Source organism: Episyrphus balteatus, chromosome 1 (assembly GCF_945859705.1).
Source record: "Episyrphus balteatus chromosome 1, idEpiBalt1.1, whole genome shotgun sequence".
Classification (NCBI taxonomy): domain Eukaryota; kingdom Metazoa; phylum Arthropoda; class Insecta; order Diptera; family Syrphidae; genus Episyrphus; species Episyrphus balteatus.
The window spans coordinates 51123944-51144102 of NC_079134.1; the positions used below are offsets into that span (position 1 = coordinate 51123944).

The following is a 20159-nucleotide window of genomic DNA, read 5'->3' on the forward strand; positions in this document are numbered from 1 at the left end:
TCTTGAGACTTTTTTTTTCTATGTACTATATTTTTTTTCGATAGAAAGGGAAAGCATTTTTTTCTTAAGAAGGCTTGTGTGCACTTTTGAAAGGATGAGTAATTAGGTAACATGGATGTGATGATATATCGATGAAAGAAAATATCTTGATATCAGATGTTCGGCAGACAGAAAATATTTTACCAATAGATATAGACGAGTCGGGTAGAAAAACTGTTTTTTGTCGGTGATTCATTGTTAAGAAAAAGTTATTTAATTTAATTGGATCTTTAATGATAGTGATTGGAATTTGGGAAGTTTTTTTTATGGAAAATTTATTTTTTCTTCAAAGAATTTTGGCGACAATGTATGACGAAAGTAGGTATAATAAAGTGATTTTTTTAGGAGACATTTCGTCAGGAAATATGGCTTTTTTTCGATAGAAATGTCTAAGTTTTTGAGATAATAAAAAATACTTGTCAATTATCTATATTCCTAAATAAATAAATTACTCTTTAAGGAAAACAAGAAAAAAAGGTATTTTTGGGGATTTTTAAATTTTCAGTAGATGCACTGTGGTGTATGCGTAATATTTTATGGGAATTTTTAAAATTAGTTTTTTGAATTTCTCCTAAACGTAGGGTGTACAAACGATGCATTTTGGTTTATATAAAAAAAAATGTTTTTTGGGGATCTTAGAAAAAAATAAAGGTAAATAAAGGAGGGTTGACAAACGATGATTTTTGATATATGTAAAGAACTTTCTTTCTAAAAATACAAGTTTTAAAATTTTGTTCAAGTTTCAAGGCCAATCCGGAGGCAGAAGATATTAACCGATTTATTTTTTAAACTCTTCTTAGTCTTCACCATTCGCAACTTTTCCGCGCTATTAGGATTTGAAATTCCAAAAAGTGTTTTTCTGACCCACTCTAATGTATACAGAACTCGAGGTGGACAAACGATTGCAATTGGTTTTATACGTCTATCTAAAAATTTGAGCGTTTTAGGCGATTTTTCATTTTGCAGACTTCTTATAAAAAAAATTGCCCCAAACTTTTTTTGAACGGTATAAAAACGAAAATTTTGGGTTGACAAAAATGGTCAACCGAATTAGAAAAGTCTGGTTCAAAAATTTTGAGGTCGGAGTTCTTGCTTCACGGAGCTGAGGTTAAATACTCCAAAAAAGGAAGTTAGAAGGAAGGCAGGCCCAAATACTTCTCGTACAATTTTTGAGTTGAATCCGTGGAACCACACAGGCGGAAAACTAGTATGAAGCAGATACGAGGGAGAGTTACGATCCACTTTAAATCGAGATTATGTATCGTATAGTTTCCTCGAAAACTCTTTTCTTCTCTAGAATCGACCTAAATTGAACTAGAACATTCTTGTTGATGAGAATAGATCTAAAATGTCTTAAACTAGGAACTTGTAGAACATAATTGAAGACATAGAAGGCTATCAGAAGAGTGTATTTTTTATAAGTGGCTAAGTAAAGTGGTTTTGAACTAATTAATTGTAAGTTTTTTTCGTTCAAAAATGCCGGATTTTCCCTCTGAATATCCTAAAATTTCTATTCGCTTACACCCTCCCGGAAGATGATGAGGGTATACCATGACAAAAATCCTCCTTATTTTTGCCTCAACTTTAATTAAAAAAAAAAAGAAAATTACAAACAAATCAATAACTCAAAAATAAGAAAAACCGCTATAGTGTTGACATCTCTGTTTTAATGTCTAACCTTTTCTAGATTTTTTTTTACAATTAGGGGTTTCTACAAGTATGTTACCAACTAACAAAAAAAAGTATCTATTTCAGCTGTTACCTAAAAACATATCTCTCCCTCCATACTGTGTCGTCTTTTATTTTCTCATTAACAATATAATACAAAAACCAAACTTAAACCTTTTAAACTCGTGTCTCGTATGTATAACTTTATACATCCCATTAACCCTTTTGACTTTTAAAAACTCATTAAAATTACAAAGAACAATTATTGTTAAATTAATAATAACTCAATTTGATACCCTTTTTCGTATATATGGTACGTATACACCACCGTGTACGTACATATTCTATACAACAAAAAAAAACCAAAAATCTGTTACTCATAGAGCAACACAAAAATGTGGTGTTGTGGCCTTAGACTTTTGGCGCACCCTCGTTCATAGATTCTTTATTAATTACAGAAAAACCCCCGATTCTAGGTTATAATTATTGCATCGTAAGTTACCCCCAATACCTCTACACATTGTAACATCTGTGGGTTTTAGTATCACATTTCCAACACAAAAAATCAAAGGAAAAAAAAAACAACAACAAAAAACAATCACTATGTGCTGTGTAGTGTACTGGCAATCCCCTTTTAATGAAATTAAATTAATCATATAACATTTTTTGCCAAAAGGGCATTTTTATAGAAGACTTAACGTTAACACTTAAAATATATACAATATAATCGATCATATGCACTATAATAACTAAAATACTTACAAGCAACTTGAAGGGTTGCATTTCGACTTCGAGCAACGCCAAACTCATTCTTCCCTTGACACCAATAGACGCCAGCATCACTTTCCCTCCGGGAATGGATTACCTAGAAGGATACAAAAAAATAAGGATACAAATTATATTAAAGCCATAAGTCCTGGTTTGGTGTAGACGAAAAATATAAAAAAAGTAACTATAGCGAGGGAGAAAATCCTCTAAAATTATGAAAAGATGGAGGCAGATATAGAAAAAAAAAAATAAAATTCAGAACATGACACAGAAAAAGTGCTTCGAGCAGCCTTCCTTTCATATCTACTATGTCGATGTTTTGATGTCGGTTGGGTGGAAGGCTAAGTGAGTGAATGAGCAGCAGTGAACAGCAGCGTCCTCGTCCTCGGCATCATAATTTTTGTGATGCAGACGGCGGCGGTGGCGATGAAAACGACGACGACAACGCTGATGATGACTACGATGACTATGACGACGACACAGATGACTATGATGACGGAAAAAGTCCCTTGACTCCAATTAGATGACATACTGGCGACTTTCGTTTCAAGTGCAACCAGACAAACGCACTTCAAAGTATCTTAACCAGCTGCTGCTATAACTGCTGCTGCTTAAAGCAGCTCACGTTTGAAATTACAATTCACAGTAGTTAAGCGAGAGTTCCTATCCTACCTATTTTCTTTTTTTTTCTATACATTTAATTTTGATATTTTTTATACTCGCTTCAGCTTCTTCGTTTTCACCACCACTTTTATGAGGCTGTGTGCTGTTTGCTCTTTGAAGTGGGTCACAGTCGCGAAGTGCATAAATATTCATTGGAACGAGAAAAGATGAAATAAGATACTCGTCATCTTGGAGGATGACATTGCATGAAGACAATTGTGGCCTCTACTTTAGAGCTCATACCTATATAGGCTTCCAAATAAGACGCTCTTCATGATTGATGCTGTGAGCGGAATGCGTGAGCAATAATTGAAGTATGTTCTTTGAGAATAGTAGGCACTTATAGTGAGGTTGACTGATTATGAAATTAATTTAGTTACGGACGACAGGTTTGTTTTATAGTAGTTCTTGGGGATCTAGCTCATTTCCATTAAGAGAAGAGTTTTCAAGTTATCGTGAGAACAAAGTTGGAGAAGTGTATCTATTAGGGACAAATCATGAAGGTCTTATAAATCAAAGCTTGAGATTTCAGTTCAGTGTAGAATGATTACTTTTTTTTTATAATTCCTGCCGTAGAAAGAGATGTGAAGTCGGGGAATAAGCCAGTCACGAAGGGAGTTGATTTATCCTTTCTCTTTTTTTAATGAACAGCAATGACATGCACATGATACATGTTACATTATCGGATTTGGAAGTGCAGGCGGTACAAGCCCTGTGCTTCGACTATGTACAGCCCGAAGAAACCCTTACCCTAGTCGTAGAACAGCCAGCCAAAACGATGCTACCCACCATCAGTGTTGCCAGAATATTTTAGAGGAAAGGAGCCGATTATGAAATATCTTGGAGCAAAAAATAGCCGCTTTCAAAAATGCTCCAAAAAAACGCAAAAATTTTTTGTGGAATGAGATTTAATTTTTTTTTAATTTTCAAATAGCTTTTGCTTATCAGACTTTAATTATAATTATTTTTTTCATTTTGTTGTTATATTCTTTACTAGTTTTCATGCTCATTTACGGGCGTAAAATTAAATTTTAAATGAAAATCAAATGAAAAATGTAGGCATGCAAATTGGTTGTCTGTTCACATTTTTGTGGATTTTTGCTGTAAAATGCTTTGATTTTAAAGAGCCTGAAATCGCCAAGTTCAAACTTAAAAGAGCCAAAATCCGATAAATAGAAAATCGGCTTTGGCAACACCTCCCACCATAAGAAAAGTGCAGCAAGTTCCTATGAACTTTTTTTCATTTATTTCTATTCTATTAAGAAAATCGACAAAAAATGAAATGTGCATACTAAAAATGAACCTATTTTAATTTAATGTGAAAATCTGCTTATAGCATTAATTTTTGCTTTTTTTCCCAGATATTTTCTTTAGTTGATTTCAACAGAGAGCAGTGGTCAGTAATAATAGTGATAGCACATTTGAAAGGAAAAACTTAAAAATGTATTGATTTTTTTGTAAAAAAAAGTGCTTTTATTTGTAAGCTTACGTTTAGAAACATAAATTGTTTCAGTAGTTAAAAAAATTAAAAATAAAACTAATTTGTCTTACTGTTAAAAGCCTCATTTTGTACAGACTTCTTAAGAGAAAAATTGAGAAGATGTTATTATAAAAGTAAAAAATTTACTCCTAATGATATTTTCATCGAAGTATTTTTTATTTGATTCGGAAAGGGCAAAATTTTCTGAAAAAAATTAATCTTAAGACTTATTATATTAATTTCTGTGCATTCTTTTATTGAATCCCAAATTCTATTTAAGTTAATTCAATGAAAACCCACCTTAAATTATAATCGGTCCCAGCGAGGTACCCTTTGGAACGGAAATTTGTCCGATTTCATACGAATCAGAGAGTTTTCACCTGTCGTTAGTTCACCTCGAAGCGAATTTCGTATGAAATCGGCTCCGACGGATACCTCGCTAGGGCCGAATGTCTTCACATGAAAATTAAAAGATTTTCTTATTAAATTAAATGGATTCTTTTAAATTGAAACATTTAACAAATTAAGCAGATTTGTCCTTTATATTCTTTGCAAAAAATCATGCAGAAATATTCTTTATTTAATACAGAAATTATTTCTCTGTAGCATGTCTTTTCCTCAGTTTGTATATCCTTTCCAAATTAAATTTTCTTTTAACCCTCTGTAAGCACACCTCTTTTTTGTGACGTGGCACACGGGTGCGAATTTGGTTTATACTTTTTCATGTCGCTAGAACTTTTTTCGTTCACAATATTTTATAGAGAATCAAGTATGAAATTGATGTAGAATATTCCGAGGAACTCGAATATTGTATTCACAATTCCGAAAAAAAATATTTTCACCCTTATAAAGAGACTTTTTGTGACCACTTTTTTGAAAAATCATAATTTTTTTATTTTTATCCTGCCAAATTCGCACCCGTGTGCCGACAGAGGCTTAATTGTAAGCATTTCTAAACATCGATTCCATTATGTTCTGTCTTGTATCTACTGTTTCTAATCTAAGAAACACATTATTAGCTCTTTGTTTCTTAAAATTCAGAATTTTTTGTATTTTATTTGTTAACAAACTATTTTCTTTTGCACCATTTTACTTTTGATAAATTTTTCCTGGAACGGTATGAGCTATCAATCAATGAATATATAAATTTTGAAATATATTAAATTGATTTCAATATAAAATGGGTGTTATTGACAAATTATAAGCCCATTTCGTTTATCCAGATATATAGTATAGTATAGTATAGAAATATATTCTCTTGTAGGGTCTGAAAACGTTTAATGAATTATCCTTTCCAAAACTTTTTCGTGTTTCCAACAAATTCTCGAGGAAACTTCCGAGCATCATTTTATTTTTTTTTTATAATTCAAAATAAACCCCCATTATAATTAACTGCATTTCAAAAAAATGCATTCAAAAACATTAACACGCCCATCACACTTCACTGAATGTTAATTAAAATAAAACCAAAGTCATCAATATCCTATACCTACTGGGCTCATCTGCATCATCTTCTATTGAACAATGCACAATATTTTTTTTTCAACTTAATAGAAAAAAAAAAACAAAATTGGTACCCACCTTTAGAAAAAATAATCCACCAGCTGGTAATAAAAGCCTATGTGATCCCGTATCGACTTTTAATTCCTGTCCATCCTTATACCATTGTATCGATGGCATCGGATCACCCTCGGCTTTGCAATTTAACGTAAGGGGATCATTTTTTGGCACAGTCACGTCCATAGGATGTTCAACGATGCGAGGATTTTCTCCTAAAAAAAAAAAAGAAAAGAGAGAGAATAGGTAAAAAATTATTTTCAATAAAAAAAGGAAAATAAAAAAAAGATATGTAGGCACAGATTTCTATCTTGATTCTTGTTAGATAGCAGAAAATAAAAATTGGAAGCAGATGCACATTCCTGAACAACGAAAAAAATATCCCCAATCTAGAAAATATTTATTAAACCCTCAATTAGTTGGTTGAATGGACATGAAATTATGTTTGATGCAAGGCGAATTCTTATTTTTCTTACCAAGGACCTTCTCTTAAAAACTTGCTTTAATATTTGATTTTTTGGGAAGTTTGAAAGTTGCAAAAAAAACCATAAACTTGGCTAGGAAATGCTGTTTCATTTAAATTGATGAATAATAAATTGTCAATCCTTATTGTTCCTTTGCCATCAAATAAAGCCTTTATTTAACATTGTAGCTCTAAAAAGTATGAAATAATAAATTTATGCGGAAAGAAAATAAAAAAAAAATATATTATTTTCATTGCATAAATTTCAAAAATAATAATAATTATAGCACAAAGAACTCTAAAAAAAAAATATCTCATAATCGAACATAACAGTTAATGGCTGTTTACAACCTAGAAACTGACATTAATCTTATAGACATTTTTCCTTTGAAAGGGTATAGTCAAAAAGGACCTCTGTCATTCATTTCATTTTAATTTACTTAAAATCGTCGTCGTCGTCCCTACATTAATCTCTTACTTCTACAAAATAATGGTTTTCATTTTCAATAATCGTAATCCCTTTTTATATAGTACCTTTATACCTACCTCTCGTAGGTAAGGTAGAGGTAGGTATCCTGGAAAGGCAAAACAAAATATTTATACACTCTCTCATAAATATTCACTCAAAGGTATTTTTCAGTTCTTTAATAAAGCCTTGTTTATACCTTCCGGCGTCGACATCCCGGTCGTTCGTCGAGTCGGGATGGTGCGCGGCATCAAACGTCTCAAGGACATATCCTTACAATCAAAAAAACAACAACAACAAAAAACAGTAATCACACAAGAAAAAAAAAAAAGGACGAGAAACGTATTTTTGCCACATAATTGAATCCGAAGCGAATTTAATGGCAGATTTATGGTATAAATGGAATGGGACGTGGGAGTAAAGTCAAATTAAGTCCTGGCATATTTATACAGTTTTTTTTTTCCTGCTGTTTTTTTTTTAATAGAACTCACAAAAGGGAACAAAAGAAACAGGACGAAAATAAAAATCGACGACAATAACGTAGTTTCGCAGAAAAGTTATTATAGATGGGAAGAGGGGGGGGGGGGGGGGGAAGGAGGGAAGGACAGGCTTCTGTAGTGGAAGTGGAGGTAAAAATATACATAAATCCGGCCTGGAGAGAATATTCATGATAATTGCTGTTGTCAATTTGCAATTTTGTTCGATAAATTCAATCTGACCTTAGTTTCGTGTTCAATTAGATGTCGTTTGGCGAGTTGCTATGTTTACCTAGTCAGGGTATAGTACCATCTACTCCTTGCTAGATGGTATTTTAAATATTTAAAATTCCAAAAGGTATTTCTTCTCTCTTTAATTTCACCTCGAATCTTTCCCGAAATATCCTTTCTTGCTGTTTGCTTGCTTGCTTGCTTTTTTGCAAGCCCTATTTAAGTTTAAGTTTTATAACAACCTAGGTACCCTCCTTCCTCCCTCTTTTTATCTAGCTACGTATACGTATATAATCGTCCTGGTTGGCTAGGTATGCAAATTTTCTTCCTTTATTTCTCTCTATAGGATACCTTTCTATGCCATAGTTATTTTAAGGATAAGAATATATATGTATTTTTTGAGCTTTTTCCTATGGTTCATTTATTTCGGAATTGCACAGGAAGCTGATATAGAGACAATCGGGATTTTTTTTTGTTATAGTGCTTTGCTCTGTTGTAATAGTGAACCAAAAATCCTTGAAGCAAGAAAAAAAGGAATTTTCTAGTAACTATAACTGTGTAACTGGGTGCGGTATAAGGAATGCTGCAAATCCCTGCAAATTGCAATTATAAAATAAATACATTCCTTACCTATCTTTTGTCGAATATTCATATATACATATATAAATATCTATAAACGTGGATAGAATCTACCTCCTACGTAGTTAGAGATGTTTTGGAGTACCTTCTATTACAGGCTTTTTGTGTTTTTGCGAAGGAGTATAAAATCTCTTTAAACGTTGGCTGGGGCGGCCTTAAACATTTTCTAAATACCTAGTAAAGCTAATAATAGAGAGAAAGAATGGGAGAGATATGGGTATTCTAAGGCAGATGTAACACGAAAATCGGTCGGTCTTTATGGGTGCGAACAAGTTTGCATAAAATTCAAATAATCGTGGTAATTTATAAAATATAACACAAACAAAAAAAAGGACTACATATTGTATACAAAAGGTATTCAATGTCACCTTTATTGCTCCCCTAAGCAGACATGTTTGGGTCAGTAATTTTAAGGTTATAGAATTTGTAGGAAGACTGTTTTTTTTTTGTTCATAGGTGAAGATTAGTGACATATTTTTAGGGGTTGTTGGATGTTATTAAATGAGGGTGACATTCTAGGGAAACATTAGAAAATAATTGAGGTAATTTTTTTAGTGAAGATTATTTGAAGTGTGAAATGCTATAGGTTTTTGGTAACTCGACGGAAAGGAATGTAAATTTTAGAGCTGTAGCTTGGCTGAGATATTAAAGAAAGGGTGATTGCCTTTCAGCTTTAATATGTCACTTTCAATCAACAAATCATGAGTGAACAAATGTTGCATGTATGTATGATGGGTTGTCTTGGTTAGTATAATAGGTTCCATACCTGATACCTCAGTATCATGGTTTTCTGAAATAAGTATCACAGGTTGTCTATGTTAGTATCACGGGAAGCTTACTGTTGTGTTAAATATCACAGGTTGTTTCGCTAAGAATCAATATTTTCTACAGTAAGTAGGACGGATTGACCGAGTAAGCATCACTGTTTGCTTTGTTAAGTATCACAGGTTGTCTGGTAAATATCACGGGCTGCTAACGTTAGCATAAAGGTTTTCTGAGGTAATTATCACAGGTTTCTTATGTAGGTAACACGGAACGATCATTGTGTGTTTAGTATCACAGGTTATTCCACTCAATATCACAGGTTGCCGCTGTAAGTATCACTGATTTCCTGGTAAGTTCTATGGGTTGCAACTCGTAAGTATCACGTGTTTGCTCAGTAAGTTTCATAAACCGTCTCAGTTAGCACCTCGGATAACACGTAGCACGGATAAGTATCAACAGTGTTGTCGTTAAGTATCACAAGTTGTCCAGGCCAGTGTACCAAGTTCGAAAGGTAAATATAATGCATTTTTCGCCAAGTTTCATGTGCTTACTTGGCCAGTACCACGAGTCGTATGACAGTTAGTGCCGGTAAGAATCAACTAGTTGTGGTACGTAAGTATCACAAGTTGTCCCGGTAAACATCTCGGCATTTCAATGTAAGTATCAGGCGTTTTCGCGACAAGTTTGATGTGCGGGCTCGTTTAGGACAACGGATTGTCTTGGTAAGTGAAACCAAAAGCACCAGGTAGTATCAACAGTGTTCCCGGTAGGTATCACAAGTTGTCCGGGTCATTATCACAGTTCAGCATAGCGAGTATCACGAGTTTTCCCGGTGAGATTCTTGCACTGCCTTATTTAGTACCACGGTAGTGCTGTTAATAATCACAAGTTGTGATAAATATCACAAGTTGCGCAGGTAAGTATCACAAATTGTCCCGGTAAGTACTTCGTCTTGCTAGTGCCAGTATCACGCGTTTTCGAAGCAAGTTTCATATGCTACCTCTGTTAGTACCAAGTTTTGTCTCTGTTAGTGTAACACGTAGCACAGGTAAGTATCAACAATATTCCTGGTAGGTATCACAAGTTGTATGGGCCAGTATCACGGCAAAATTGATGTCGTACCTCAGTTAGTTCCCGGGTTATCTCAGTAACTATGATAGGTTGTACCGGTAAGATTCAAAAGTTGATGTAAGTATCACAAATCGCCCCGGTAAATATCACAAGTTTCCCAGGTTGGTATCATGGGTTGTCTTGAAGTTTTATAAAAGAATGAACTTATGAAAAAGTCTTTCTAGTTTCCTTTAAAATTCAAGGTAACTAAAAGATCATAAAATCAAAAAATGTACATAAAGCAGAAATACTATTGACAAGGAACTAATATTTGCTTCGAAATATGTATTTATTTCAAAAAAAAATTGTCAACCTAACGTGCATAGATATAAACCAGTTATTAGTTGCAAACAAAACAATTTCTATTCTTTTGCCAAAAGCCAAACAAAAGGTAGGCACTTGATTTGAGTGGAAACGAAGTCTTTGCACCCTTTATATTCTCATTCATATTCCACCAGATTTAAGGTACACAATCGTAGATATATGTACCAAGAGAGTATATCCAACATATCATTCTATACATCATTCCATCAGGACCGCTGCTGTATACCTATACCTTTCAACATGCCTAGTAGGTACATGAATGCTAACAAAATGCACGTCCAAGAGTCAACAATGGAAAGCACTCAAACAATCGGAATGTGTGAAGACAAAACACAACGATTGTCGTGTGATTTATACTATATCACACTCCAAAAACTCGTCGTCCCGCTGATGTTATATGTTGTATATGCCTACTACGTGTCTGAAGAAGGTGTCCTATTCTAGCACTCTTTTGCATATATTGCTCTGCATAAATAAATAAGCAAAGTACCAACATATCTTCTTCTAAAGAAAATACAACAAAAAAAAAAAAATAAATCCATGGAAATAAAGCAAAAAAAAAAAGGAAAAACTGAATATCAGGATCCTGACACGGGCAGATGAAGATGACAACGTTTGTGCTAAGGGGGTTTTGCATTGCAACTCTCTCTCTCTCTAACTGTGTTTATGTCAGAGACAAAAGCTTCATCGTTCCTCTTATACAGTTCGCTCCTTTACGAGGTGAGATTGAAGTCGAATAGAGGTAGTAGGTAGAGATGATATACAAATACATATAGGTACAACGAGGATTGTTTGTACATTTGCCTCCATGGGATATAGAGGTAGTACCTACCTACCCAAGAGCATTCAGCTTCCTTATACCTATCTTCTAATGCACTGTCATGCACCGTTATATGAGAGGGATGACGCCAACTATGACGATGAAGCTGCTTCTGATGAGAATGATGATGATAACCTGGGAATAAGGAGGTCTTTCTTGCTCCACCTAACAGAATGATCTATAGAATTAGTTGACGTTTTCTACCGGAACTGGAACTCTAAGTCATCAGGGTGGTCCTTTGGCAAATATCCTTAAAGATAAAGAAGAACAAAAACAAAAAAAAAGAAAGAAATACCAAGGACTTGTATTTATCTAGCTTGTTAGAGCGAGAGTTTACGTAGTTAGCTCAGGTGCAAACATAAAAAAAACACAACTTTACTTTACGACCAAGAGTTGTGATCCCATCCCTTCTTCATCACCCTGTGCTATTTACCTTTCGACCACCATGTAGGGATATAATAGCTAGAAGTCAAGTGGAATTTCGTCCTTTTATTTAAGTTTGTTTGTTTTTTTTTTTTTCTCTCTCGTTTTTTTTTTTTTTTCTTATTTTTCATTACCCAGGATGTTTGGTTGATTAAGGTTGAATAAAGAGACTAGTGATGAATGAGAAAGGAAACCAAAAGGCAATGGCTAGCAAATAGGTTTTTATTATTCCTACCTTATATGTAAGTATATATGACGTTGTCAGTATGTCCTTACACTGGCCACATTCCCACACACCAGAACAGTGGGATTTTTTTTTGTCTCCCTGTCAGAGCTGTTATCACCAAAGAGAAGAAACGTGGCAACATCACGCAGCTGGTGGTCTTCCCGCAGATAATGAGAATACATTATGACATTGACTGTTTTTTTTTTTGACAATTTATTTTTTTTTAAGAATCCAAAAAAGATTTTCGGTATGAATGTCACGTTTTATCACCACTTAGGTAGGTATTATACTTTTCCCGCATATATTCATTAACTTTTTGCCTGCAGGTGATTCCAATAAAATAAGGTGTAAATAATCTTCCAAAAATATTTTTTTTTTTCCTTGCCAACACCAAAAAACAGGAGCAAATATTATGTTTAGAAGGATATACACGCGTCAGCCAGAGTCACAATGTATATGGGGGAAACAGGGACATCCGCCTTTCAAACAAAAATGAAACTTCATTAGGGTCTGTATCTCATATGATTTTGACTTAATTACAAGATATTTTCAACCCACCCGCTGGGGCTTGAGTCCCCTGTTTCTTCATCATCATCAGGATCAACATTCACATACAGGAAGACAAAGGAAATACTGCCTTTAGGCCAAAAACAGAGGGAGCTTCCTTACTCATGCTTAGGCAAAACAGAATACAAACACAAGATTCATCGTTTTCGTCGTCATCGTTTGTGCGAATTTTGTTTTTTTTTTTTTTTGGGAAATTTCATTTGATTTGTCCTGAGGGCCATTCAAATATTTGTGCTGCGTTTTCTTCTGTGATACAGCACACACAGCAATGGAATGTACGAACGAAGGATATGACAAAACCACTTTAGCACCACAATTCACATATAATTCTCAAGGAGTCATCGTCGTCGTTGGTCGTTCTCTCTCTCTCTTTAATGTGTATTCTTATGTTGTTTTCTTTACAGTAAGCACACACATATTAGCATAATTTAGTTTAGTCCTTTACCTTTCTACGTTCTACCTAAGGCTACAATTATTCATCAGCGCAAAAATCAAAGAGGTCCTTTTTTGCAAATTCGTATTTTTTTTTTGTTCTTATCTTTTTTTGGTCTTTAAGTGTGTCGTCTGTGTTGTTTTTTCCCATTACACATGCAGGGACACACATGTATATATAAGTGTGGGGACAAATATGCTAAATAAGGTTTGACTCAAGTCATAAGCTTATGGTTGCCAAGGTTGATAAGTTTCTATGATAGGGAAATACCTTGACGTGGTTACTTGTTTTCCTGTATATTGTTTTGAATACTCGACTTCTAAGAGTCGCAGCAAGAAGAAACATTTTCTCAGCGGCGCATGACACCCGACGGAAAGTGACCAATAATAAATGTCGACGATGAAGGCAACATTTCCTTCTTTCCCGACCAAAACGAACTGAAAAAAGTCATTCATATCCATCCAAACATAAGTCTATTAAAGCTGTTGGAGCAGGAGATGACCTAGTTGGGAGTATTCACCATCTCATTTGCAGAATATAGTCGGAATAAACCGTGCAACCGTGCACTTCCGCTGCACCACGTCTGCACTACCTTTTTGACCGCCGCACCACCGCTGCACCACGTCCACATCGTTTCATTTTGAAAAAATGAAAAAAAATTCAATGCACCACCGCCGCACCACGACTGCACCTCGTTTGCACCACTTAATTTTGAATGCAAAATTCGGTGTGGGGCGCTAGTGCGCCGAAATTTTCCGCCAAACGGTGGCGGTGGTGCAGCTGTGGTGCGGCGGTCAAGATTTTTAAAAATTTTTTTCTCCAAAAATTCAAAAATTCCTTGAAAGAATAATACAGAACTCTAACGTCAACACCATAGAAGCACTATCTTTCAAAATGCAGTTAGGTAAGGATAGAGCTGGCTGAAAAGACTTGTTTGTTAAGGCCCTAATCACCCTAAAAAAGTAAGGTTCCCAAAACATTGCTGAGTCATCGCAGCGTCACCGAACATATTGTGATGAATCGGATGCGAAAAAATTTCGATGATTTGTCCACGATGTAAAATGAGTCCTACTTATTGCCTTGCGGTGCGCCACGTGTCGTGCGCTCCCTCGTTTTTCCCTGTTTCCTTATACTTTTCAAAGCAATTCTTCAATATCAACATTTGGCAACCATGTTGATAGCACAAAAGCCCCAAAGTAGATGTAACTAACCAACAGGAATATTATCTCCTATCTCTTGGTTTTATAATGCAAATGTAAGGACACTAAAAAGTTAGAGATGGTGCTGCGCGCTGCAAGTGCGGCGATAACACATGTTATTCTATTCGTGTGCATATGAAATTGTACGCTTGTTGCCACTTGACACAACAAAGTTAAAATTCTATATATGTATGTGCATTGTATCTATAGAAGTAGAAACACATTCGGCTCGTCGCCGTGTCGTCCTGGGCTTGGAAGAAGTGTCCCGGAAAAGTAGCCCTTTAAAGCTGTTTATTCAGCTGAGTTAATTTTATTCCAGTTTCGGTGCAAGCAACGTAAAAAGAGTTGAGTTGCCATATAAAGTAGATATACACATAACTCCCTACCCTCGTCCTTGAATCCTTCCACCACTAGTTTTCATATCCTTCCACCGATCACAAAACTCTGTCTAAAATGCGCTTAAGTGTATGGGTAAAAAACTTTTCACTTGCCTTTATATTATTATACTTTCTTTATATTTTTTTTGTGTTATGCATAAAAAAGGATATTTTAGTTTCAAGATGATGCACTCGCATCGTAAAAGCTAAAAAGATGGATTTTTTTTTGTTGTGTTCATATAGAAGGAGGTAAAGATACATTTTTAGTATGCACGATGAAGAAGTGAAGCGCAGAGCATAAACAAATATGACATGGTGAGTTTTGAGTTTTTGAAAAGTTTTGCTTTATGCCTGCCTTTGCTTTTTGCCTTATATAAGAGAGAGTTGTTGGTTGTGTTTGGAAGAGAGGAAAAGCCCTTAAGTAGCGTTGGGCTGTCAATTTGAAAATTATCATTTAACTGAGAATAATGACAACAATGATGACGATGACGACGAAGAAGATGATGGCAATGGGAAAAAGTGCGGATGCAGAGGTGGAGGCTAAGTGGCTTTTAATACTTCCTGAAAGATAGTATAGTATAGTTGATGTTGATGATGGCCTTTAGAGATAAGAAAATTCATAAAATATGCTGCCTGCGATGCTGTTTGAACGAAAGAGAGTAAGAGAAATGGTGGAAAGGTGTTGTGCGTTTGGTTTTTTGGTGTTTAAAATATTTAATAAGCTGACAAAGTTGTTGACAGAAGTTAATTTTATGTTCTTTTTTTTGTTGTTGTTGTGTTCTTTGATTCTAAAGAAGTCATTCTTGGTGGGCGATTAGGATCCGAAAGAGTCAGAAGCAAACTAAGTGTTTACTTAATCGGATTTTGGAAAAACCTTTTTGATAGTATAAAATAAAGTTTAGTCTTATAGATGTCTTTTTTATAGTGGATCATTTAATAAAAGTGGGTTTTTATTTTAGAAGGAATCGTTTTATTTTTTCTATCATCCGATGAGGCAAAGTTCATTGAGAAAAGCTTTGATATTTTATATGCGTATCATGGAAGCTGTTTGGTCTTAACTTAACCTCTATTTCATGCCTAAAATTTAAATTTGATTACATTGTTTCCAGATCCACGAAGAATTTTTATTGTAATGCGACTGCAGTAGCTAGAAATATATTTTATCATAAAAAGATTGTCATTTAGAGCCATATTTAGATTCGATGAATGAAAATGAATATAAATAAAATAAAGATTGACTTTTTGGTGAAGTTAATCCATTTTTATGTTAACTGTGTGGTGTGTGTATAATCTGATGCATTATGTTAATATTTTCGTTTAACGTTATATTAACGTTAATAGATAGGTATTTAGTAGGTTTAAGTTTTTTTAAATATAAAATATAGATCCGATTTCTTAAAAGTGTTTGTTTTTTTTTACTATCCAGCACCCACCTGATACATTTTTTGATGCTCAAAGCTTATGATACTTTTGCAAGGTGTGATGATTAAAATGAAAATAAGTTAGACTTGACGTGGGAGCATTTTTAACCAAATACTTAATCCGAGTTTTTAGTTTTTATTGTTAAGACCATAAAGTGGTTTTGCATCAGAATATTTATGGAAATTGAGGTTTTCTTTGTAAAAAATTCATTGAAATCGGTCGTCGTTAAGTATAAAAAAATGAAGTATTTGTAGGAGAATTATTTGATAACGGTTAAGTTGTCCATTTAAAGATTGTGAGTTTTTAAAATATAAGCCTCAAGCATTTTATTAAGCTCCTTATTAAGAGGCCTCCGGACAAAAGTTGGATCAATTAAAGAAGGTATTTTGTCATTTGGGGAAAATTATATTGCTTTTTTCATATAACTACACATTTAAAAATGCATTAGAAAATTAAAAATTTTGATATTTTTCATGATTATTCAAAAATAGGGCTGAAATTGAAAAAATCCGCTCCGACCATATTCTTATTTTATTCATTACCTTTAAATTGACATATATATCATATGTGTTTTCCACTTCAGTTTTTCATAAACTGTGCAAGAAAAAAGTTGTTTTGGACTGTTTTGCAAAAATTGTTACTGAAATATTAAAGTAAGGTATGAACAAAATTTTAAAAAATAAAAATGTGGCTAGACCATATTTTAGATTAAATGTCAATCTTTCATTAAAAAATTAGTTTTTTCCAATAAGTGTTCTGTGGACCTCCCAAACTGTGCAGAAATTTTCCAAATTTCTCGTTTTTCTCAAATTTTGTCTGGAGGCCATCGACTTAGACTTTTTATAGCAAATATTCAAAGATAAACCCATGAAATCACGAAAAAATTATTCTTAGTAGCTTCAGTACTCTTTTAAATATTTTGTACCAATAACTGCAGAGTTTCGAACCATTGAAAAATTTTTTTCAATTTTTTAATTGCTAGCTATATTTTCTTCTCTGATCAATGGAAAGCCGTACTTAAGCCAAATATCAGTTCGGGTTTTGAAGATTCAGAAGACCTTATAAACAATTTTTTCGAAACTGAAAACAAACTTGACTATTAAATGGTCACCACTTTGTGGCAACTGATTTAGCCAAATCAATGGTACCAAGATAATATCAACTAAAAAGTTGAATTTCTCTTTTATTGGATTACCCGTAGTTGTTAAAGCTACCACTAAGTTTAAAGAATATTGGTTGGTGGCCTGAGAAATGTAGGTTCCTACTGAAAGTCTTACTGATGGAAGCCATCAGAAAGACAGACTTTCCTGACCCACATTCCTTTTAAGCGTTTTTTTTTTCAGAACAATATTTGACTTAAAATGTTTTATTTTCAATTTCACGGGTAAATATTTAAAAGCATTTTAATCTAAGTCTCTTTCATGCATCACTCTTCTGTTTATCCCTTCATTCAACAATTTATTCTAGTTTCTTTAAAAAAGTTTATTTTTGTTTTTGAACTTTCCATCTTCATTTAAATAGATTTTCTCAAAAAGGAAAACGCTCTTTGTCTGGCAGTTTTCTTCATCAAAGTGCAATGTTTGATGCACTTTCCTTAATCTATCTTGACGCGCATTTCTCTCGCAATTTCAACACAATCCTAATTAACAAAGTAAAAAGCATCATCATCATCATCATCATACAGCACTTTGCTCTAAAGCTGTTTGTTTGTGTGTGCGTGTTGTTTTGCTACTTAGTGTATGTTTTTATTTTTTTTTTTTACTTCATTTACCTCTTAACATTATTCTATTCATCAAAAAATCTTTTTTTTTTCTACAAAAAATAAAATAAAAGCTTACTTAGAAAACTTCATCATCAAAAAAAAAAAAGTCAATTTTTCACAGTAAAACTCTAATTTTTTGCTCGTTTAAAGTCCTTAAAACTATGCAAAAGCTGGGATTTAGCAAAAGATTATTTGTATACGCCAATGTTTTTTTTTTCTTATTTTTCTATTTTCAGCAGAGTGGTGGTTTGGTTAGAGATAGATGTTTGTTGTTTTGTGTGTTAGTATGAATAGAATAAAACCCAACTCAGTGGTTTTTGTTGCATCCAGTCACGCAGTTATTCAAATATATATTCGTTCCTTTGAGTTGAACCCTCTTGATGGTTAAATGGTGGAGGATAGAATGAACAAATAGGATATTTTCCACTTCCACCAACTCCATCCATACCCACTCCACTTATTCATCCATCCACCAGATGGCCTACATTTACCAAATTGGGTGAATCTTCTTCATCATCATCATCATCCTCGTCATCATCATCATCATCCTCGTCATCATTCCACGGAATAAAACATGCAAGCCTTCACACAGTTGGGGGGCGAATCTAACTCAGAACTCAGCACAAACAAAAAAAAAAGTACGGATTTTCAATTTAATCCTAGCACGTACTTGCATCCTTTTTGCTATTCGGCTTGAAAATACCATAAAGATAGAGTATATAGAGAGTTGAGAGTGATGGCATAGTAGAGTCATACAGCAGCGAATGAGTGGTCCCGTTTGAAAAGCCGAATTAACTTAGAAAAACAACGGCATTTAGATTGCCGCAATAGAGTACATATTTCTACACAACACATATACATGCAACAGAGCAATATCCATAGACTCTTGCTAAATCTAGCTCTCCCACTCAAACCATTTGATCGTATCTTTTATGATAAAATCCCATAAAAAGCTATCTTGTTATCAAAGCAAGATATTTCTTTTTCGTCCTTGTTGCTGAGGTTTTTTTTTTTATATTTTTGTATTTTATCTGTGTTTTTCTTCTTTTTTATGAAGAGCCTCTCAAAAAAGTGGGCCACAAAAAAAAAAACACAAATCGGAACAGAATATGTATTTTATACACAATATGAGGAGTGAAAAACATCTCACAAGAATTTAATGAAATATTTAACATTTTAACTCACCACATCATCATTGGTTTTATCCACAACACAAACGTTCGCCAATGCGGCATTGTGCGGTATGGTTGGTGTAGGTGAATAGAGAAGGACTTTTGATATAAGGATAATGGAATGAACAAACAGCTTGAATATATACCTACTACTTTATATTCATATAGCTACATACATTAGGTTTGAATATTATGACTAAAAATGAAATAGGATTTAATTTGAATTTTATGACTTTGAAGAATTATTTTGAATTTCCTAGATGTTGTCAAAATTTGGAAGTTGTAGAGTTATAGTCTTGTTAAGTTTGTATTAATTTTATATCATTTTTCCGATGAACAAGAGACTCCATGGTCCATAGCCTATAGGCTTTGCTTTGAAGCTTTAAACATGTTTAATTGGCAGTTGAAATCAGTTGGAAACTGATTTTCAATCGATTAGAATTTGCATATTATTCGCTTTTATTCTTGGAAAAGACTTTTAATGAACCGATTTGCTACTGAGTTGAAACTTAAAGTTTTGTTAAGAACTGTAATCGAATTGACTTTTGCAACAGAATTTTAAGTTTCCAATGTAGGTTCAAACGACTTTAAGAGGCCTCCGGACAACATTTTGAGAAAAAAAACAAGAAATTTGGAAAGTTTCTGCACAGTTTGGGAGGTCCACAGAAAACTTATTGCAAAAAACTAATTTGCTAATGAAAGATTGACATTTTATCTAAAATATGGTCTAGCCACATTTGTATTTTTTAAATTTTGTTCATGCCTTATTTTAATATTTCAGTAACAGTTTTTGCAAAATAGTCCAAAACAACTTTTTTCTTGCTTAGTTTATGAGAAACTGAAGTGGAAAACACATATGATATATATGTCAATTTAAAGGTAATGAATAAAATTAGAATATGGTCTGAGCGGATTTTTCATTTTTGGCCCTATTTTTGAATAATCATTTCATGAAAAACATCAAAATTGCTCATTTTCTAATGCATTTTTAACCCTTAACTGATGTGGTGGGTCCAGGGGAACCACGCCTTTTTTAAAAATAAAAAAAAAAAAACCGTTGCGACTGAATTTTAAAGTGTAAATTTTATTTTGAAAACAAGTTTTCCCAT

General features: G+C 33.7%; 1 protein-coding gene across 1 annotated transcript in view; it reads right to left on the reverse strand.

Moving 5' to 3' along the window:
* LOC129906054 (protein sax-3) overlaps nucleotides 1-20159 on the reverse strand; it is a 79649-nt gene that overhangs the window by 24241 nt on the left and 35249 nt on the right. The window contains exons 2-3 of the mRNA XM_055981685.1: nucleotides 6200-6390; nucleotides 2470-2572 (exon numbers count right to left, since the gene is read on the reverse strand). Coding sequence (XP_055837660.1) covers nucleotides 2470-2572; nucleotides 6200-6390 — 294 coding nt within the window. The remainder of the gene's footprint in view (nucleotides 1-2469; nucleotides 2573-6199; nucleotides 6391-20159) is intronic.